General features: G+C 40.7%; 2 protein-coding genes and 1 long non-coding RNA gene across 4 annotated transcripts in view; 1 reads left to right on the forward strand and 2 right to left on the reverse strand.

The window, feature by feature from the left end:
- LOC133576512 (uncharacterized) overlaps nucleotides 1-7483 on the reverse strand; it is a 15473-nt gene extending 7990 nt beyond the window's left edge. The window contains exons 1-3 of one of the 2 annotated variants that reach the window (XR_009811644.1): nucleotides 7427-7483; nucleotides 3309-3351; nucleotides 3126-3186 (exon numbers count right to left, since the gene is read on the reverse strand). This is a non-coding gene — a long non-coding RNA (uncharacterized lncRNA). Of the gene's footprint in view, nucleotides 1-3125; nucleotides 3187-3308; nucleotides 3352-6719; nucleotides 7156-7426 lie in introns of those variants that run through there. The other variant, XR_012049315.1, reaches the window with a different exon arrangement.
- On the forward strand, nucleotides 7351-11638 carry rsph9 (radial spoke head component 9). Its single transcript, XM_061929796.2, has 5 exons — nucleotides 7351-7984; nucleotides 10617-10773; nucleotides 10919-11048; nucleotides 11124-11270; nucleotides 11343-11638. The coding sequence occupies exons 1-5, from the start codon at nucleotides 7758-7760 to the stop codon at nucleotides 11501-11503; spliced, it is 822 nt and encodes a 273-aa protein (XP_061785780.1). The 5' UTR covers nucleotides 7351-7757; the 3' UTR covers nucleotides 11504-11638.
- Nucleotides 11639-15365: 3727 nt separating this feature from the next.
- Nucleotides 15366-20332, reverse strand: mrps18a (mitochondrial ribosomal protein S18A). The gene is made up of 6 exons (XM_061929695.2): nucleotides 20135-20332; nucleotides 19921-19952; nucleotides 16462-16566; nucleotides 16212-16335; nucleotides 16063-16132; nucleotides 15366-15516 (listed from the first exon to the last, which is right to left on the reverse strand). Exons 1-6 carry the CDS (start codon nucleotides 20277-20279, stop codon nucleotides 15372-15374), a joined length of 621 nt encoding a protein of 206 aa, XP_061785679.1. The 5' UTR covers nucleotides 20280-20332; the 3' UTR covers nucleotides 15366-15371.
- Nucleotides 20333-22732: the final 2400 nt, after the last annotated feature.

The raw sequence follows: 22732 nt of genomic DNA on the forward strand, positions 1-22732 counted from the left end.
AACAATTACAGAAAGTAAGGAAACACAAGAACATGTCAGACCTGACACGACAGTTTGTGACAACATTTAAATTAAGTGTATCAAATGGAAATTTAAGGAATGTCGTGGTAATGTTTCACGCCAAGATCGATGAATGTGACCTATGATTTGCCAGCTAATGGGAGCATCTGGCAGCAACATGCTCTGTGACGCTCACGCCTTTTGTCCTAGCAGGATTAGTGTCGTGGCAACACCGGATGGCTGAGCCTCCTGGGTGGCTGCAACTGATTCGGATTCTAAAGTCTTCCTCCCGTTCTGGCCTGAGGAGTGCGTGGCGGTCACTAGAACCCAGCTTCCGTGTAGCCTGCCAGCTCTAATGAGGTGCCATCTTGCGCTCAAAGTGTGTGGGCGGCGCTTCTGTAGAAAGAAGTCACCCCACTCAGGCTCCTTTTTCCACGTTAGCTTGGCGGGCAGAGGGCCAACCAAGCAGCTGAAATCACCACTGCTGATGAAGCATGTGACTCCAGACTGAGGCCTTTTTGTTTGGACAATTGCAGCCGAGGCTTGGGAAGAGGCTGGCATGGAAATGATTAGACATTTCAAATTCATAAAAAGGGAAAAGCCATTTGTTCTTGAGAGAAAGCTCCTTAGAGAATATTAATAGAGTCTAATAGACCTGACATAACCCCTACCTTTACTATTCACTGACACCACCTAAAGAGCAGACATGGCATCTGTAAAGCTGATGTTTACACAGAACTCGGCTGACTTGCCTGGCCCATTGTTAAAGTATGTGATCTGGGGTCATTATTAGTGTCAGTTCAACATCCAAATTATGCTTAAGCTACACTCACTACTGAAATTAGCTTCAGATGTTTCTCATGCATAAAAGCTATTTTATAGCCTATTTAAGATAGCTGATTGATGGAGAGGTGTCCTGCCTGGTCCAACCTGGTTATATACAGTATAGTTAATGTAGGTGATCTGAGGTCAACGTTTCAACAAGACATGTTTTTCTCTCCATGAGGAGACAGTGCAGCTACCAAATGATGTTCAAGCTTCTTTTACAGGTTATATAAGTCTTTAATACACATCTTAGTTGGCATAAATGTGTAGATCAGGGGTGTCAAACGTACGGCCCACTGGCCAAATCAGGCCCGCGAACAGGTTTAATCCGGCACACGGCCCGCACGATCAGTTAGCTAAATATAAAAATGAGGTGCAAATTTTTTAATGAAAGAAACTGCTGTTCTAAATGTGTACTGGATGTCGCAATAGCAATTCAAATGTAACCCACACATACATGACACTGTTTAAAGAGTTAAGTTTAAAAGTTAAAGTACCAATGATTGTCACACACACACTAGGTGTGGTGAAATTATTCTCTGCATTTGACCCATCACCCTTGATCACCCCCTAGGAGGTGAGGGGAGCAGTGAGCAGCAGTGGTGGCCACGCCCAGGAATCATTTTTGGTGATTTAACCCCCAATTCCAACCCTTGATGCTGAGTGCCAAGCAGGGAGGTAATGAGTCCCATTTTTATAGTCTTTGGTATGACTCGGCCGGTGTTTGAAATCACAACCTACTGATCTCAGGGCGGACACTCTAACCACAAGGCAACTGAGTATGTAATGAGACTGTGCACCTTCACTCCATCTCGAACACATAAAAGATGACATCTGCAGATTATGCACAATTTAAATTGCGGACAAGGAGCCTTAACAGACTTTGCATTCTAAAATTCTTCACCGGTATAAAAAATGACTCTGTTGACGACAAGTGTACAAGTTTGGCTTCGACAACAGCGGCAACTTACTGGGAACCTCTTGTCTGTTGGACGTGCTAATATGGATCAATTCTACCAATTTACAGTGCATCTGGAACGTATTCACAGCGCTTCACTTTTTCCACATTTTGTTATGTTACAGCCTTATTCCATGATGGAATAAATTCATTTTCGTCCTCAAATTCTACATACAATACCACATAATGACAACGTGATAAGGCTTTTCTTAAAAAAAAAAGAAGCAAATGTTTTAAAAAAATGTTTTTAAATAATCCCATGTACATAAGTATTCACAGCATTTGCTCAATACTTTGTTGATGCACCTTTGGCAGCAATTACGGCCTCAAGTCTTTTTGAATACGATGCCACAAGATTGGCACACCTATCTTTGGGCAGTTTTGCCCATTCTTCTACTGTACGCAGTACCTCCTAAGCTCCATCAGGTTGAATGTGAAGTATTGGTTTTCATCCAGGATGTCTCTGAGATGGTTGTCCTTCTGTTAAGTTCTCCTCTCCACAGAGGAATGCTGTAGCTCTGACAGAGTGACCATCGGGTTCTTGGTCACCTCCCTGACTATACTAAGATGAATGCAGCAATATACAGAGACATCCTTGATGAAAACCAACTCTTCCAATCCAATCTTATGGAGCTTGAGAGGTGCTACAAAGAGGAATGGGCGAAGCTGCCCAAAGATAGGTGTGGCAATCTTGTGGCATCGTATTCAAAAAGACTTGAGGCTGTAATTGCTGCCAAAGATGCATCAACAAAGTATTGAGCAAAGGCTGTGAATACTTATGTACATGTAATTATTATTATTTTTTTAAAATAAATTTGTGAAATTATAAAAAATAAAAACAACTTTTCACTTTTGGAAAAAGGCTGTAAAATAATAAAATGTGGAAAAAGTGAAGCACTGTGAATTATTTCCGAATGTAGTGTAACTTAATTTTTCGAGGGAGTGAGCCTTTAGAATAGAGTACAGTGCGGTCCCTTGATTTTTTTAAATTTTGTACGATCCATTTTAACACAGTTGTTGCTCTCTCACATTACATCTCACACGTTAAAAAAATAAATAAAAAAATATGTATTTATTTATTTTTATCTTAGTACCAATGTTCTTACGTTTTTATGTTTCATCTATAAATTTGCACTAATGGGTTTGCTTGCAATTTCGTTGTACAATGTACAAAGACAATAAAGATCTACTCTATTCTATTCCCACGTGTGTAGTACGTACATGTAAACCAATCCGAGGTCGTCCAGCAAAAATGGCTACTTGGCAGGCAGGTACCCACAATGCATTGCAAAATCACAGGCCCTTTCAAGCCCTATGGGAAAAATATTACAAGAGGACTTACCATAGATGCTGAAAAAGTGTTGCTAGCATGCCTCCATCTTCCCTCATCCACCACACAGAATCTACAATAAAAGATGTAGAAAGATTTTTATCATACATAAAACAAAAATTCACTGTTTTTGTTGAAATTACATTGGTTGTATTTATATGGATTTATGTATGTGTATCCTGTATACTCACTAACCTGTCAATTTGTTGAAACGCTAACTGGTTTTGGAGAACACAGCCTTTAAAAGGAAAAATAGATACATTTAAACTCAGAGGGGATATAATTTTGGTTTGATTTCAAAACAACCATCATGAATAATGATTGAAAACAAACACCTGCGTGACGATTCTGGTTAACATTAGCTTTCATCAGAGCCCCCGCACAACGGCGTCTTATTGGATGTCACGTGATGTGTTTGAAACAGCCAACCAGTGGCGTTGTCATGGGTCAAATGACCAACCTGCTGTCTTGATCTCAAGCACCTACAGTATGTATGACAGGGATGTTCAACTAACGGCCCGGAGCCAAATCCGGCTTGAGAATTACACCAGTTCAGTTCAAAACTTTGAGAGATAAACATGTTTGCAGCCAATTCCTAAAAACACTGGAGTGCTCCTGTTGTATAAAGGAACTTGGACCACGAGAAACACATGGACACCTTGCATTGACATTTGAACTAACAAACTTGTGATTTACGTAACTGATGTGTTTCTCAAGGCAGTCCTCTCCTTTTTGGCAGTTACACTTTTTCTTCGTCATGTGATTTATGTAACTAAGGCAGAGGTCGGCAACACAAAACGTTGAAAGAGCCAAATTGGACCAAAAATACAAAAAAACAATCTGTCTGGAGCTGCAAAAAATTTAAAGACTTATGTAAGTGTTATAATGAAGGCAACACATGATGTAAGTGTCTATATTAGCTATATTAGCCTACTATCAAAGGCTGACACAAATCTTCGTTTGTAGAAATGTAGTATTCTAATTTTTATTCTACACATTTTTGCAACATTGGAAATCATTAGTAAAATGGAGGCTTCTCACAGGATGAGATAACTTCCGGAAATTACTGTCTCAGAATGGCCAAATGTATAGATGTGTGTGTCCAAGTTAAAGGAAACTGCAGGCTGTCTTCTTCTAATGGATTTATTACAATCTTTGCAAGCTGGGTAATGTTTGCTGTGGTCTGGCCCAACATAGCACACAAACAACTATCTGAAATGCAGCCAATACTACATACAGATAATGTATCATGAGACATGCAAATATAATTTAAATACACAAAGGACATAAGTACAGCATATTAAATGAGCTCAAATATACCTACAAACGAGGCATAATGATGCAATATGTATATACAGCTAGTCTAAATAGCATGTTAGCATCGATTAGCTTGCAGTCATGCACTGACCAAATATGCCTGATTAACAAGTCAATAAAATCAACAAAGCTCACCTTTGTGCATTCACGCACAGCAAAAAACGTTTGGTGGACAAAGAAGGAGTGACATAAAACACGTCTTTCTGTGGCAGCATCTGAGAAAGTTGTACATGTAAACCAACTACGATGAGTTCAAGGATCGCTGAAATTAGTAGGACAAAACGGTGCTTGCCCAATACTCTCATCAGTTAAGCATGTTTAAATAATAAATGATAAATGGGTTGTACTTGTATAGCGCTTTTCTACCTTCAAGGTACTCAAAGCGCTTTGACACTACTTCCACATTTACCCATTCACACACACATTCACACACTGATGGAGGGAGCTGCCATGCAAGGCGCTAACCAGCACCCATCAGGAGCAAGGGTGAAGTGTCTTGCTCAGGACACAACGGACATGACGAGGTTGGTACTAGGTGGGGATTGAACCAGGGACCCTCGGGTTGCGCACGGCCACTCTCCCACTGCGCCACGCCGTCCCTAATTTTAATATAATATTAAATATTAATATTAATATAATTTTAATATAAACAATGGGATTTCTAACAATTAGGGAGGTTTGTGTCATGTCTATTCTCCTACGGAAAATATATTAATCTTTATATTCATTATATTAATCTTTTTCCATTTTCACAAATCTCTGAAAGAGGTCCAGGGAGCCACTAGGGCGGCGCTAAAGAACCGCAGGTTGCTGACCCCCGAACTAAGCTGTTGCTGTAGCAATTGTTTACTTCAGATGCAGTCAGTAGTCATGTGTTCAACATCTTTAGTTATACTTGTGTTCCTCAAGGTTGCATTCTAGGTCATCTGTTTTTTTATCATTTGGGCTATTCAAGTTCAGTTAAAACACTTGTGAGACTCGCATTTTTGCAGCAGATTCCTAATAACACTAGAGTGCGTTTTTTTTGGATTGATTTAAACTTTTATTAGTAGATTACAAAGGAAGAGAATACATTATATGAAACAGTACAGTTTACACAGTACAGTACATATTCCGTACAATTGACCACTAAATGGTAACACCCAAATAAGATGTTCAACTTGTTTAAGTCGGGGTCCACGTTAATCAATTCATGGTCATAAAATTGATCTTTGATTAGCTTTAAATAGCTAGCAGAGGGTCCTTAAAAAAAGCAGAGCGCTCCTGTAATTAATAAAATAGACCAAAATCAAATGTCTATTATATAGGACGCTGTTTTTTTTTTTGAATATACAAAATAAGACTGATAAAGGGAAAAGTTCATTAAAAAATTGTAGCCAGTTGCATTATCCGATAGTTAGCAACAGTAGTAATGGACAGATTTTGATGAAACTTGCAGAAGATATACAGAATAGGTCCTCGAACAAGTGCTTTTGTAGTTTTTATTATCATTCATATATGAGCTTGTCAAAATACTCATTGTTGACATTCATTCTGTCACCGGCATACAGCCAGCCATGCATTTCAGGTTAATCAATATTTACACCGGTTTTTTTTGGTTAGTTTCCTAAAAATAACCACAATACATGGTGTTTACGTGACGTCACACATCCGGGTTAACCCGGGTCATCCGCCATCTTGGGAGGCAAACAAAACACACCTGGCCTAGTTGACACGCTTCACGATTATTGACAATAGCTTCGAGCAAACACTGGTGAAAGGCGCATAATGGTTATTTCCTGTTGGGTGAATGGATGTACAAATCGACGGGATGGATCAGTGCAGCGAGGATTTTTCAGTATTCCTAAAATTAGACACAACGAAGGAGAACAGACAAGGAAAATCAGCGAGGAGAGACGACGCTTGTGGTTGGCAAGCATCAACAGGAAAGAGGAGCCATCTCAACATTCCAAAATATGTTCTGATCACTTTGTAACAGGTAGGATTACGTCTCAATCTGTTTATTAAACATTTTAGAACGATGTATTGTTTATTTTTTTGTCAATTTGCTATTCTCGAAGCCCTTTATGGGATGGACCACGAAAGCGAAAGCCCCCCCCCCTCAGGATATATAGCGCCCATCTCAGCCCAGGTTGCTTGTACACGAATATAAAATTAACAAATTTATCACATATATAAATAAATATAAGTGGATGGGAGAGGACAGGCTTGGGCAGACTCCCCTTATCCTAAGGAGTCCGACGTGTCCTCGCTAAACACATGGTTTTAATGTACGTTATATATACATACCCTGCCCACTACAAGCACTTTCTCGTTTGCAGTCATGCTTTTAACGTCGCTGACCCATCCGTTAATAAACTGGTTGTACGCCTCCAGAGACTTGAATGCCCTCAATTCCTCCATTGTATAGGCACTGGTGTAATTGACGAGGTAGTTCAAAATGTCTATGTACGTTATGGCCGGGAGGCATTTGTGGTCATACGTGAAACTTTGTTTCGGCACTTCGTACGGGTCAACGCCTATGCATTGTGTCTTCTGGTTGTATCTTTCCAACGTCTGGTTGTCCAAGCCTTCTTTATACTTCTTTTTTGCTGGTTTCTCGGCCATTATGCATACGTTTGTGAACGGGTTCGTATATATGAATTTGCTGATGTTGTACCGGTGCGCTTGCCTTTCAAAATGGCGGATCGCGCGGAGCATCATGGGAAATCAGTCGGGCGTGAAAACTATGTATATAGGAATTATTTTTTTACCTTAAATACAATGGTTATTTTGTTAAGGAAACCTTTAGCGTTGATGCGCATGCGTGCGCATGCTCAGTGACGTTAGGTAGCAAATTTGTTTTTACGGGTGGCACATTTGCTCAAAAAAACAGCCCTTGTCCTTAAGAGTTACTTTCTGGGAACAATAGTTGAATAGCACCTTCTGAACGTTTTAATGTACGTGGGAATGAAAGCCGAACGCTAATTTACAGTGTGTAGTTGAGGTTTGCTTACCTTTTAATTCGTGCAACGCTTCTATGGGCGCCATTTTTAATATTTAACCGTTCTGACGTGACGTCAGGTGCAGGTGACACGCGCCTACCAATCAGATGCTTTGTTTAAACGTTGCTATAGCAACCAGGAAGTACGCGGACAAATGACGCTCAATGAGTTCATCGGCAAGTTAAACCAGACAACGACGCAAAAGACGAAGTAATTTATAGGAATGTGTGACGACTCGGTTTATTGACACTAAGGTGACCGAAAGGAATGTCCGGAAGTGTTGGCTTGTGTTAGCCAGCAAACTAATTGACAGCAACACTATTGCTCATTACGTTAAACCATCATGGACGCCAGTTCGTTATCCTACTCGCTGGAGCAGGTTGCTGGCAGCGGGTGCATTTTGAACTCTGAGCAAAGGGCAGCTCTGCAAACTTCTCTGATTATCGTGAAGAAGAACTACAAATTCAACCGGGTGCTGTTTTGGGGCAAAATACTCGGATTAAAAGAGCATTACTTTATCGCTCAAGGGAGGAGGGATGATGAGCTGAAGGACACGCAGCATTTCTACAGGTAAACCTTCTATTGCAGTGTTTTTCAACCACTGTGCCGCGGCACACTAGTGTACCGTGAGATATTGTCTGGTGTGCCGTGGGAGATTATGTAATTTCACCTAATTGGGTTCAAAATATTTTTTGCAAACCAGTAATTATAAATGTGCCATTGTTGAGTGTCTGTACTGTCGAGAGCTCGGCAGAGTAACCGTGTAATACTCTTCCATACCAGGAGGTGGCAGCAGGTAGCTAATTGCTTTGTAGATGTGGGGAACGACGACAATGGTTTGCAGGTAAAAAGGTGTCTAATGCTTAAACCAAAAATAAACAAAAGGCGAGTGCCGCTAAGAAAAGGCAAAACTAAACTGAACTGGCTGCAAAGTAAACAAAAACAGAATGCTGGACGACAGCAAAGTAGAGATGCGCGGATAGGCAATTTATCTCATCCGCAACCGCGTCAGAAAGTCGTCAACCATCCGCCATCCACCCGATGTAACGTTTGATCTGAACTGCATCCGCCCGCCATCCGCCCGTTGTTATATATCTAATATTAATTTTAAAAAAAAAAAAGGGTGAAAACTACGCGAATTGCACCTTGTGCAGACAAGATTTTTCGATCGGACACGGAGGAATTAGCGATGTAAAAGACCACGTTGGGACAAAAAAACACAAGTCTAATGCCGTTGCTAGCGATACAAGTGGAAAACTTTCAACGTTTTTCGTCGCCCAAACAGATTCTTTGGATGTGATAAATGCCGAAGTTTTATTTACGGAGGCAATAATTGAGCATGGACTTCCAATTGCACTGGCTGATCACATGGGACAGTTAATAATGTAATGCAACCTTTAAAAATCATTACGCGGTGATCGCGATCCCAAAAATAAACTTTTCTTGCATGATAATGTCCAGAAAAATTCGCCTTATATTACTATAGAGTCCTTTTAACGAATGAGTTTGATGGTTTATCACAAACCTTAAATGAAATTCCATGGCCACTGTCCTGCTCTCTATATCAACCAGGGTGAGCCCCACCCCTTTCGTGAGCGCACTGAGCGCAGAGTGACCCCTTTTACGCGCCCCCGGCAACAGGGGTGGCAAGCAGGTAAGCTGCGCGGGCGGAGCGCGCGGAGTGACCCATGTTACGAGCCCCCGGCCACGGGGGTGGCGGGCAGGTAAGCTGCTTACCTGCTGCGCGTGACGCCGGCCGCGTCGAAAGCGGACGAGGCGGGGTGTCGGTGCGGTGGGCGCGGTAGTGACCCTGGACGTGCGTCAGGCCCTTCTCGCGGATCGCCTCAGCTACGGCTCCCGGTGGGGCCCTCTCGGGGGAAGGGGCCTCGGTCCCGGACCCCGGCGAGGCGTCGGGGGCCTTCTCCGCTCCGTAAAAGTGTCCATCTCTTTTTTTTTTTCTTCTGTTGTGGCATATGCAGCAGGTGCCTGCTCGTTTTTCGTATGTGGGTAACAACATTTAACTATGTATATATATTTCCCAATTGGTTTAACTGCCACCCGCAAAAAAAAAAAAAAAAAAAAAAAAATCTAATTAATCCGCCCGACCCGACCCGCGAGCGGATAAAATCTTATTTTTTTTTATTTCATCCGCCCGATCCGCGGATAATCCGCGGACTCCGCGGTTGTGTCCGCAAACCGCGCATCTCTAGAAAGACTTACAGCGTGTGGAGCAGACGGCGTCCACAAATGACATGACAATCAACACCAAAATAGGAGCGTAAAACGTGAATTATATTTATATAGCGCTTTTTCTCTAGTGACTCAAAGCGTTTTACATAGTGAAACACAATATCTAAGTTACATTTAAACCTGTGTGGGTGGCACTGGGAGCAGGTGGGTAATAAGTGTCTTGCCCAAGGACACAACGGCAGTGACTAGGATTGCAGAAGCTGGGATCGAACCTGGAACCCTCAAGTTGCTGGCACGGCCACTCTACCAACCGAGCTATACCGCTTTGAGTCACAAGAGAGAAAAAATGCGCTATATAAGACAAGAACTAAAACACTACACACAGGAAAACACCAAAAAACTCCAAATAAGTCACAACGTGATGTGACAGATCGTGACAGTACACCTACTTTGAGACAAGAGCTATAGTGATGCATGCTTGGTTATGGTTGGAATTCATATCCAACAATTGCGAGAACTACTTTTTATTGTCAATATCGGCTGATGGGTTTCTTTTTTTTTAATGTTTTCTGCTGGTGGTGTGCCTCGGGATTTTTTCAATGAAAAAAAATGTGCCTCGGCTCAGGAAAGGTTGAAAAACACTGTTCTATTAGGTGTGTCCATACGGCACATTAGATTTTTTTGTGATTTTACCTTTAATTAAAACTATGACGAATATTTTAGTCCAACAAAAACATGTTTTAGCAACAAACGTATTTAGTTACTGTTTACTAATATACAACAGTATACAAAAACAATACATTATTCCCTTAACTAAAAACAGCAAAAACTACTTACTGGCTCTCATTCGAATAGTTTTTGCCCTCCTATTATCCGAATATGTTAAAATAATATAATGTACCAACACAAAATATTTGTGAAAATAAACACAATAGAAAGAAGCCTACAATGCAGATCAACAGAACTTTACTGATGCTATAATTATTCTGTATTACGATGTTGGGGTCTCCAGCTTCAACTGCATTGACTGGTTCCTGATCCCCACCACCACAACGGCAATGATTGAGGACGTCTCCAAAACGGCGAAGGGCCGATTCGAAGGTGACCCGTCTTTTGTGTACGAACCAAAGCAGGGAGACAGACTTGACGGCACGGCCGAAGAGTCGACAGTGAGTATGATCACTCAAGACCTTCTTGAGCTTCCTTGCAGTGGTGCTCCTAACATGTCAAGGATTACAAGGCTTGTGAACACCCCTCTTCTTCAGATGAACCTATAGATTTTCATGCGATTATGGTTTCTTTTGGTATGTTTAGAACAAAGTGACAGAGGAAACCAGACTCGCTGTGACGGTTCACCTCATCAACGAGGAAGCGTCTGTGGTACCACGAGGTGCCTTCATCACCAGCACGCACGGAGTGGTCCATATCAACCGTAGCTTTGGCGGTGACTTTGTCTCACTTTTTTTTTTAACCATATACATGAACATTTACTTGAAAATAAATGTGATGTGTCCCTTAGGACTTTCTTACTCTCAAGCCGGGAAACTAGAACACTTTCTTCATTTTGCTCAACCTAAGACCCTGAAAAAGAAGTCCCTCCTGGAGATGGCTGAGTTGAACCCTGCCTTAGACTTCCTAGATCCACTGAGTGAAGACATTCCAAAAGGTAACACAAGAAAAACTGCTGTGTCTATAAAGAGTCGGCACTGTTAAAGTCCTTGTGTGCATGTATGTATAGGATCATGGAGTCTCCAGTTTGAAGGTGCCAACAAAGTGTGTGTGATCCGCAGCCTGCTGTGGTTGGGCCTGACCTTCTACCACGTACCCATGACACCGCTGCACGGATTTGGCTATATTGGATACGGAACCAAGAACTTGGACCTACCCTTCATGCTTTAAAATATGTTTATTTTAAAGCACAGGTCTCAAACTCAAGGCCCGACGCCAAATCTGGCCCGCCACATTATTTTATGTGGCCCGCGAAAGCCTGGAAATAATATGCGTAAATAAAATGCTTAATCTTTTCTTTCTAAATATATTTGTTATTTCCCTTTTGACGTTCAAAATAATGTACTGCATGCAATTGCATACTTTTTTGAAATTCATCCATCATTTTCTACCGCTTGTCCTTTTCGGGGTCGCGGGGGGTGCTGGAGCCTATCTCATCAAAATATTATATTATCATGAATTCCAAAAATATTTTTTGTTAAAATAAAGAAATACTGTACTTGACTTATGTACTAATTGTACACTGTAAAATTGACAATAGATTTTACGGTTAAATTCCGCCGACTTGAGGTTTTTTTTACCGTAAAATCAACTTTGGTACTGTCTTTTTCTTAATACAATAAAAACAAAAACATTAAAACAAAATTTTACAGTAGAAAAAAAGGCAGTTCTGTTGCTTAAATTTTCCCGCTAAAAACCGTGGTATTGTTTTTCAATTCCATTCTATTTATTAAATTTGTTTATATGCTGTAAAAAGACCCCACTGCTTTTACTGTAAAATTCTGGTGACTGAGCTGCCAGTTTTTAAAGTAAAATGTAAATATTTTTTTTGCAGCTTATGTTAAAAAATATATACAGTTAATGTATTATATATACTGTATATACAAACCCCGTTTCCATATGAGTTGGGAAATTGTGTTAGATGTAAATATAAACGGAATACAATGATTTGCAAATCCTTTTCAACCCATATTCAGTTGAATGCACTACAAAGACAAGATGTTTGATGTTCAAACTCATAAACTTTTTTTTTTTTTTTGCAAATAATAATTAACTTAGAATTTCATGGCTGCAACACATGCCAAAGTAGTTGGGAAAGGGCATGTTCACCACTGTGTTACATCACCTTTTCTTTTAACAACACTCAATACACGATTGGGAACTGAGGAATCTAATTGTTGAAGCTTTGAAAGTGGAATTCTTTCCCATTCTTGTTTTATGTAGAGCAACAGTCCGGTGTCTTCACTGTCGTATTTTACGCTTCATAATGCGCCACACATTTTCGATAGGAGACAGGTCTGGACTGCAGGCGGGCCAGGAAAGTACCCGCACTCTTTTTTCACGAAGCCACGCTGTTGTAACACGTGCTGAATGTGGCTTGGCATTGTCTTGCTGAAATAAGCAGGGGCGTCCATGAAAAAGACGACGCTTAGATGGCAGCATATGTTGTCCCAAAACCTGTATGTATTTCAGCATTAATGGTGCCTTCACATACAGTATGTGTAAGTTACCCATGCCTTGGGCACTAATGCACCCCCATACCATCACAGATGCTGACTTTTCAACTTTGCGTCGATAACAGTCTGGATGGTTCGCTTCCCCTTTGGTCCGAATGACACGATGTCGAATATTTCCAAAAACAATTTGAAATATGGACTCGTCAGACCATAGAACACTTTTCTACTTTGCATGAGTCCATCTTAGATGATCTCGGACCCAGAGAAGCCGGCGGCGTTTCTGGATGTTGTTGATAAATGGCTTTCGCTTTGCATAGTAGAGCTTTAACTTGCACTTACAGATGTAGCGACGAACTGTATTTAGTGACAGTGGTTTTCTGAAGTGTTCCTGAGCCGATGTGTCGGGAGAAAATTTGTCCCGGGAGGTTTTCGGGAGAGGCGCTGAATTTCGGGAGTCTCCCGGAAAATCCGGGAGGGTTGGCAAGTATGCTTTAGAGATTGATGTCGGTTGTTGATACAGTGCCGTCTGAGGGATCGAAGGTCACGGTCATTCAATGTTGGTTTCCGGCCATGCCTCTTACGTGGAGTGATTTCTCCAGATTCTCTGAAACTTTTGATGATATTATGGACCGTAGATGTTGAAATCCCTAAATTTCTTGCAATTGCACTTTGAGAAACATTGTTCTTAAACTGTTTGACTATTTGCTCACGCAGTTGTGGACAAAGGGGTGTACCTCGCCCCATCCTTTCTTGTGAAAGACTGAGCATTTTTTGGGAAGCTGTTTTTATACCCAATCATTGCACCCACCTGTTACCAATTAGCCTGCACACCTGTGAGATGTTCCAAATAAGTGTTTGATGAGCATTCCTCAACTTTATCAGTATTTATTGCTACCTTTCCCAACTTCTTTGTCACGTGTTGCTGGCATCAAATTCTAAAGTTAATGATTATTTGCAAAAAAAAAAATGTTTCTCAGTTTGAACATCAAATATGTTGTCTTTGTAGCATATTCAACTGAATATGGGTTGAAAATGATTTGCAAATCATTGTATTCTGTTTATATTTATATATATATATATATCTTCGACCCAACTCTCTCGTTTGAATCACACATTAAGAGTGTTACTAAAACGGCCTTCTTTCATCTCCGTAATATCGCTAAAATTCGTTCTATTTTATCCACTAGCGACGCTGAGATCATTATTCATGCGTTCGTTACGTCTCGACTACTGTAACGTATTATTTTCGGGTCTCCCTATGTCTAGCATTAAAAAATTACAGTTGGTACAAAATGCGGCTGCTAGACTTTTGACAAGAACAAGAAAGTTTGATCATATTACGCCTATACTGGCTTACCTGCACTGGCTTCCTGTGCACTTAAGATGTGACTTTAAGGTTTTACTACTTACGTATAAAATACTACACGGTCTAGCTCCGTCCTATCTTGTCGATTGCATTGTACCATATGTCCCGGCAAGAAATCTGCGTTCAAAGAACTCCGGCTTATTAGTGATTCCCAGAGCCCAAAAAAAGTCTGCGGGCTATAGAGCGTTTTCTATTCGGGCTCCAGTACTATGGAATGCCCTCCCGGTAACAATTAGAGATGCTACCTCAGTAGAAGCATTTAAGTCCCATCTTAAAACTCATTTGTATACTCTAGCCTTTAAATAGCCCCCCTGTTAGACCAGTTGATCTGCCGTTTCTTTTCTTTTCTCCTCTGCTCCCCTTTTCCTTGAGGGGGGAGGGGGCACAGGTCCGGTGGCCATGGATGAAGTGCTGGCTGTCCAGAGTCGGGACCCGGGGTGGACCGCTCGCCTGTGCATCGGCTGGGAACATCTCTGCGCTGCTGACCCGTCTCCGCTCGGGATGGTGTCCTGCTGGCCCCACTATGGACTGGACTCTTACTATTACGGTATGTTGGATCCACTATGGACTCGACTCTCACAATATTATGTCAGACCCACTCGACATCCATTGCTTTCGGTCTCCCCTAGAGGGGGGGGGTTACCCACATATGCGGTCCTCTCCAAGGTTTCTCATAGTCATTCACATCGACGTCCCACTGGGGTGAGTTTTTCCTTGCCCGTATGTGGGCTTTGTACCGAGGATGTCGTTGTGGCTTGTGCAGCCCTTTGAGACACTTGTGATTTAGGGCTATATAAATAAAGATTGATTGATTGATTGATTGATATTTACATCTAACACAATTTCCCAACTCATATGGAAACGGGGTTTGTACACATGTATATTCACATTGTTAAAAGCGGCCCTCTGAGGGCAACCGTAACTGCTATGTGGGCCTCATTGAAAACCAGTTTGACACCCCTGCTTTAAAAAGTGACAAATGTTATAAGTTATTGAAAAAAAATTTGGTAAATGTTATTTGATAACTCAAACACCTAATTTTCCTTCCATGATGTCACTTTAAGTTCACTCTTAGAGCTTTTTGGCAATAAAAAAAGTAAATATGGTTTAAGTGGGGCCGCTTGTGAATCATTGAAAGGGTTACGCACCTTAATGAACAAAAATAAGTACTATATATACATAGTTAAAAAGAAATTTGGTGGAGGCTTAGTGTCTTTCATTGTTTAATATGAAGGGGCTTGGGACCGTAACGCACATTGTTTTTGAGCAGCGGGCTTCCAACTTGCATGTGCTTCTTGCACCACTTCAGTCCTCGTTTATAAATGGGCTTGACAGACTTGACGGACCAGCAGGTCAGGTATCTGCACAGGAGAAACAGAAGAACAAGCATTTTGTTTAGGCAATGGCAAAAAACTGTTTAAAATATTAAACTAAGGCTGTCAAAATAAACGAGGTAACTCATGTGTTTAATCACAAAAACTAATCGCATTAAATCATGTACACACTTTGATTAATAATGCAATTTATTTTGACATCACAAGCTATTTTACCTTAACACTTACACAGTCAGTGATCAGATCAATGTATAAGTCAGTGCAAAAATGAGCGAGGAGATGGACTGGTGTATTCGCTGGCAAATTTCACTCTAAAAAACAGCCTGAAAGAACTTTAGATAAAACTGTTTCCATGATTTGTGAAAATAAATGACATGCATTCAATTGCTTAAAAACGTTCCTGGGTGACACTCTGACAATAAAATTGCATTTGTGTACAAATAGAGATATTTTCTTAAATTAATTGTAATTATGCAAGCAAGTAATAACCTGTGTGAATAGTCCAAATTCCAAAATGTAATCAATCTGATTTAAAAAAGCTATCATTTGAGAGACCAACAATAAACACATCACCTGTTGAGTTGTGGCTTGGGCTTTGGGACATGGCCCTCTGGAAGTATGGGCCTGTGGTCAGGAAGCAGACCTGGGACCACAACAAAAATGGTCAATTTGTTTACTTGATGTCAAAACAAGGTTTTAATTGTAAACGAACGGTAACAAACCTGCTCTGTGAGCCATCTTTACACACACGACAATCTTGCGATGCTCCTCAAGACATAAGCCAGTGATTTTTCTGGGCAGCATCCCTCCATCTGAATTGATGAACTGACTGAGCAGCACCACATCCTAGTAGACCATGACAAAAAGAAAACCAAGAATTTAATCATTACCACAAATACAAAGTTGCGCAAAAACACAAACTACAAAAGCTGTACATTACTTTCCTTTTGTGAGTGATGTATATTTATTTACCGTGTAGTTGTATTTGTTTTGCAGGTTCCATCTGTAAATAGGACACTTGGCTGCAGGGTTTGGAGGTTGCGGCACAGCTGGATTATCCAGGATTTTCCCTTCAATCTGACAGAGATTGTCCCTTTAATTCATCCATACTTAATGATGTGGACCACAAATTACATTTTCAAATGATTTGCTTTGTCATATCAACGTTTGGTAGTCTTACGCTGAGTTGTCTTGCTTATAAGTATCACCTGCTTAGTGGCCTTGTGGTTAGAGATTAGGATTTTTTTACTTTTTATTCGACCCCTTTTACCGTATTGCTTTTGCACTCTCTTGTTCAGCTCATTCATTGTTTATGTTCTTTGTTTGTTTTTTGTTATGTTTTGTTTTTTGTTCTATGCTTTTTTTTTAACCTGTAAAGCACTTTGGTTCAATTTAAAAGTTGTTGTAAACGTGCTATATAAATAAAGTTGACTTGACTAGAGTGTCCGCCCTGAGATCAGTGGGTTGTGAGTTCAAACCCCGGCCGAGTCATACCAAAGACTATAAAAATTGGACCAATTACCTCCCACTCAGCATCACACGTTGGAATTGGGGGTTAAATCACCAAAATGAATCCCGAGCTCGGCCACCGCTGCTGCTCACTGCTCCCCTCACCTCCCAAGGGGTGGAACAAGGGGATGGGTCAAATGCAGAGGTTAATTTTACCACACCTAGTGTGCGTGACAATCATTGGTACTTTAACTACCTCATTAATTATTGTTATGCTCTCACCTGATCTAAATCATTAAATATGAACTCCATCAATAACAAATTCCAGTTCCATTCACACATTTAAAAAACACATTTAAAAAACACAGTAGTTAATCCTATGATCAATGTGGAATATAAATAATAATGGAATCCAGCACCCCCCGCGACCCCAAAAGGGACAAGCGGTAGAAAATGGATGGACTGCCGATATTATCGGCCGATAAATGCTTTAAAATTTAATATCGGAAATTATCGGTATCGGTTTCAAAATTATCGGTATCGGTTTCAAAAAGTAAAATTTATGACTTTTTAAAACGCCGCTGTGTACACGGACGTAGGGGGAGGAGTATATTTATAGCTAGAATTCACTGAAATTCAAGTATTTCATATATATATATATATATATATATATAAAATACATACCGGTACTAGACTTTCAGTGATTTCTAGCTATATATATAAATAAATAAAATAAATACTTGAATTTCAGTGTTCATTTATTTACACATATACACACATAACACTCCTCTCTACTCATTGTTGTATTTGAAAGTGCAATGCTTTGCAGCCAGTAGCACAGCCTTTGAAGGAGCGTAGGTATGGGCAGTGTAATATTCTGGGTTGGAGTCAATAACCAGGCGAGGTGATGAAGTTACGTCTCTTTACTTCATACTTCAGAACCGACTCCCACACTTGCCGCCAGGGTGCGCAATACAGCGTAAACCGTTGGCCAACCAAAAAGTAACCACAGAACACGGTATAGTGTTCTGTAGTTACTTTTTGGTTGGCCAAGCGGACGTGACGACAGGCTGTCCTCACTCAGGTCCGCACGGACCTGGAGGGGGCGTGCCTCAAGTCCGGCTGGAAATCGGGAGAAATTCGGGAGAATGGTTGTCCCGGGAGATTTTCGGGAGAGGCACTGAAATTCGGGAGTCTCCCGGAAAATTCGGGAGGGTTGGCAAGTATGATATCGGTATCGGTAATTAAGATTTGGACAATATCGGAATATCAAATATCGGCAAAAAAGCCATTATCGGACAACTCTAGTTTGTATATAGTATATTATTGGTACAAATGTTAAACCAACACGTGTACAGGGATATTTCACGCGTCTTTACTGTGTATATATTTGAACAGTGTTTATGTTGTGTAAAGAAAATGTTATATTTCTAGGAAGCTCATCTTGTATTTCAGATTGTTTATAGGGTTAGACGAAATAAGTGCTAAACTTCAGCCTAAACGGTCGGTAACATTGTCAATTTATGAATGTACAACTGTTTGTTTATGTCAAACTGTTTGTTTATTTTGTTGACCACTGAGCCGAAGAAATAATAAACCAACTAACTAACAAATTGACTACAATTTGTCACCCTGATACACATACATACATATATATATATATAAATAAATATATATATATATATAGGGCTGGGCGATATATCGATATACGCGATATATCGCGGGTTTGTCTCTGTGCGATATAGAAAATTACTCTATCGTGATATTCGAGTATACGTTCTCACGCAGTTGCTTTTAGCTGCTGGCATTACACGACAGGCTCTTCCCACTCCTTCTTGTGTCTCCTTTTCACAGACAGCAAGCGCACCTTCTGCATACGTCACATACTGTCACGTCATACGTCACATACGTATACGCCCTCGCGGAGCAGAGAGGTAGCGTCATGGGTAACGTTAGCTGTGGTGCGAGTGGTAATACAAGAGAAAGAAGGTGCGAATCTGGTAACAAATGAAGGAAGAATTAATTCCCAAGAAAAACAGCAGGGGTCCATCGTCTGCCGGTGGTTTGGCTTCAAGTGGGAATATGTCGAACAGACAACCGTAATTTGTCAAGTGTGGGGCAAAAGCATTTCTACAAAAAGTAGCATTACTGCTAATATGTAGCATCATTTAAAAGTCACCTGCTAGAGAATGAAGAGTGCTTACTCCGCATGTCAACATCTCCATTCGGTGCCACACGCCCACACCATCAAAATGCCGAGGCAAACATTTCCAGATCAACACCGTATGAAAAAAAGAGTCGACAACAAAAGGAGATAATGTCCGCAGGAACCTACCACATAGCGAAGGACAAACACTATTTGATTTCCTATTATGCAGCTCATTTTTATTTGACACTTATTGAAATATCTTGTGTGACATCATGTTCTTAAAATATTGTAGTGGCTTTCTGTACAAAAATTGCACTTTAATTTAGTGTTGTTTTGATAAGTCATCTTAGTGACACCATGCACAAAAGTGCACTAATAGCTTGTTTTAAAAGGTCTCTGACAATCTTGCACTTTCTGTTTTGGAAATAACATGAATGTTTGTGCCACTGTTTAATAACTGTTTAATAAATACAGTTTTAGTAAATTGACTTAGTTGTGATTTCCTTCTCTGCCTGAAAGTTTAAAATGAGCATATATTAACGCAGTATGAAGAAGAATGTTTTAATGTAGACACATAGAATCATCATACTGCTGTGATTATATGCATCAAGTGTTAATTCAAGGCTAAGGCAAAATATCGCGATATGGCCTAAAAATATCGAGATATTAAAAAAACGCCATATTGCCCAGCCCTATATATATAAATATATATATATATATATATATATATATATATATATATATATATACCGTTTTAGACCAAATGAACAAGACTACTATTGTAATGGACGTGACATTCACAGATGTCATTTTAAGTAAAAGTGTGTACTTACAGTTAGAGTGTTACCCTCTTGCTTTTCCACGACTGCAGAAAAAACAGTGGAAAACGTCACCTATGTTTGTAGCATCCAAACGTTCTTTTAGGCGATAAATAACGTTCTTTTGTAAAATCCATATTGTTCAACAAGAGGTTAGAAACATGTAGAGACTGTTAGCTTGCTAGCATTAGCCGTTTACATCTAACATCGCTGCGTTTAAAAGTCTCACCTTGGCGTAGTCCTCTCCGCTGGGTCACTAAAGACGTCAACTGCGGTACTGTTATCCTATGTATAGCACTTAAATTGCTGCTAACGCCACAGTTTAACGCCGTAAATGAGCTCCACACGGACTTTATCATTGTGCATGCCGCCATGTTTGATCACTGACCTTGTTGGCTCGCTTTCGGCTTGTTGTCTCACAAGTAATAGAACAGCGCCTCTATCGGCCAGGAGAGTGACTGCAGCCAGTAAGTCAACCTTTTGAGCCATGTCACATTTTTTTCATTCCACCAGCAGGAATCATAAAAAAAATTAACTCAATAGACAATAAAAAGTCGTTGTCGCAATTGTTGGATATGACTTTAAACCATAACCAACCATGCATCAATATAGCTCTTGTCTCAAAGTAGGTGTACTGCAGTGACGTGCGGTCACTAGAGGCAGGTGAGGCGGGGCCTCACCTGTCATCATGGAAAGAAAAAAAATGTAAAAAGAAAAAAAAAGTATTAAATTGTTATATGTATCCAGTGATTATACTATAAAGTTATTTTCCATTTAACTTCACCAGTTTTAGATTATTTTTATTCAAAATCGCTGAATTTTCACATATGCCGTTCAAATACTGAGAAGAGACGGTGCGGTGAACAGCAGCCAGTTGAGGCACGTCACTCAGTGCCGCAACATGGATTCTGGACTCGGCTAACTGCTGGCCTACTGTGCAGTGAGACTGTATTGCTACTATATTATACATTTCCATAGTTTAGTTAGCTGAGGTATATAATGTACAGTGTATTTTGTCAACAACTGTATGTGTGTAAAGTATTTCTTGTGCTGAGCAATCATAAAACTGCTGCGAAGACGCACTGGCTGAGGCTCGCGTAACCCCGCCTCCTGGTGCCGGTTAAGGCACCTTCGCAGCAGAGTGCACCCCGCGACCGGAGCGCCACACCAACCAAAGCCCACACCCAAACCCTCCACGTGCAAGACCGAATCCACCCAAAAAAAGTCACTTAACAAGAAGCCAAAAAGTGCAAAAACAACATTGCTCGCGCCGGAGGAGCCGAGAACAACTGCAGGGACACAACATTAGGTACACTTGCAGACTGCAGCATGGATTTCATATTTCATTCATTCACAACTCCTCCAACACCAACACCACTGTTCCCGCACTTATAAGTAAAAGGTAAGACCATTTTTTTTTAATTAAATGTGCTTTTTTGTGTGCTACAGTTTGTATGTAAAGTTAAAGTTAAGTTAAAGTACCAATGATTGTCACACACACACTAGGTGTGGTGAAATTTGTCCTCTGCATTTGACCCATCCTCTTCTTCACCCCCTGGGAGGTGAGGGGAGCAGTGGGCAGCAGCGGCGCCGCGCCCGGGAATAATTGTTGGTGATTTAACTCCCAATTCCAACCCTTGATGCTGAGTGCCAAGCAGGGAAGAATGCTGGTATGAGCTTTTAAACATAACCCGTTAACTGCTGCCAATCAAATGGTGAATAAGATACTCTTTAGGGTTCATATGTTTGTAAATCTGACTGTGATGAAGTCAGTGCCTCACCAGTCATGAACCTCACCGCACGTCACTGGTGTACTGTCGCCACCTGTCATATCACGCCGTGACTTATTTGGAGGTTTTTGGTTGTGCTCCCGTTTATAGTGTTTTAGCTCTTGTCTTGCGCTCCTATTTTGGTGGTGTTTCCTTTTTTGTTGGTGTTGTCCTGTTGCAGTTTCATGTCTTCCTTTGAGTGCTATTCCCCACACCTGCTTTTTTTAGTAATCAAGAATATTTGAGTCGTTGCTATCCTTTTTTGTGTGGACATTGTTGATGTACCCTTGTCATGTACGGATGTACTTTGTGGACGCCGTCTCTGTAAGTCTTTGCTGTCGTCCAGCATTCTATTTTTGTTTACTTTGTAGTCAGTTCAGTTTTAGTTTCGTTCTGCATAGCCATCCCTAAGCTTCAAGGCCTTTTCTTAGGGGCTATCACCTTTTTTTTTTTATTTAAGCGTTAGACACCTTTTTACCTGCACACTGCCTCCCGCTGTCGCCTGCATATTGTGATCACGACAAACCATCATCGTCTCACACGACGTGTTTCCGAAATCTACAAAGCAATTAGCTACCAGCTTCCACCTACTGATATGGAAGAGTATAACATGGTTACTCTGCCAAGCTCTAGACAGCACTGACACTCAAAAATGGCACATTATTTGCGGATTATAATTACTGGTTTGCAAAAAATATTTTAACCCAAATAGGTGAAACTGCATAATCTCCCACGGCACACCAGACTGTATCTCACGGCACACTAGTGTGGCACAGTGGTTGAAAAACACTGCAGTAAGTAAATGCAGCGAGTTACAACTATGCTGATGTAATTCACTTGAGCTTTGTCCACTTATCAAATGTGGCTTTCAAAAATTGTATTTATTTGCCACGGGGAAATTCACATAAAATTTTATGAAGGAACCTTTTTTAAAAGAGTTCTCTCTTAGGACATGCTGGGTCCAGATCTACATTCAAGATCAGTGGTACAGTGTACAGAAAAAAGCTTCAAAGCACAATACAGGACAACATTAAATACAAGGGACACAAAAGTGTGTA

Source organism: Nerophis lumbriciformis, linkage group LG34 (assembly GCF_033978685.3).
Source record: "Nerophis lumbriciformis linkage group LG34, RoL_Nlum_v2.1, whole genome shotgun sequence".
In the NCBI taxonomy this organism is placed as follows: Eukaryota; Metazoa; Chordata; class Actinopteri; order Syngnathiformes; family Syngnathidae; genus Nerophis; species Nerophis lumbriciformis.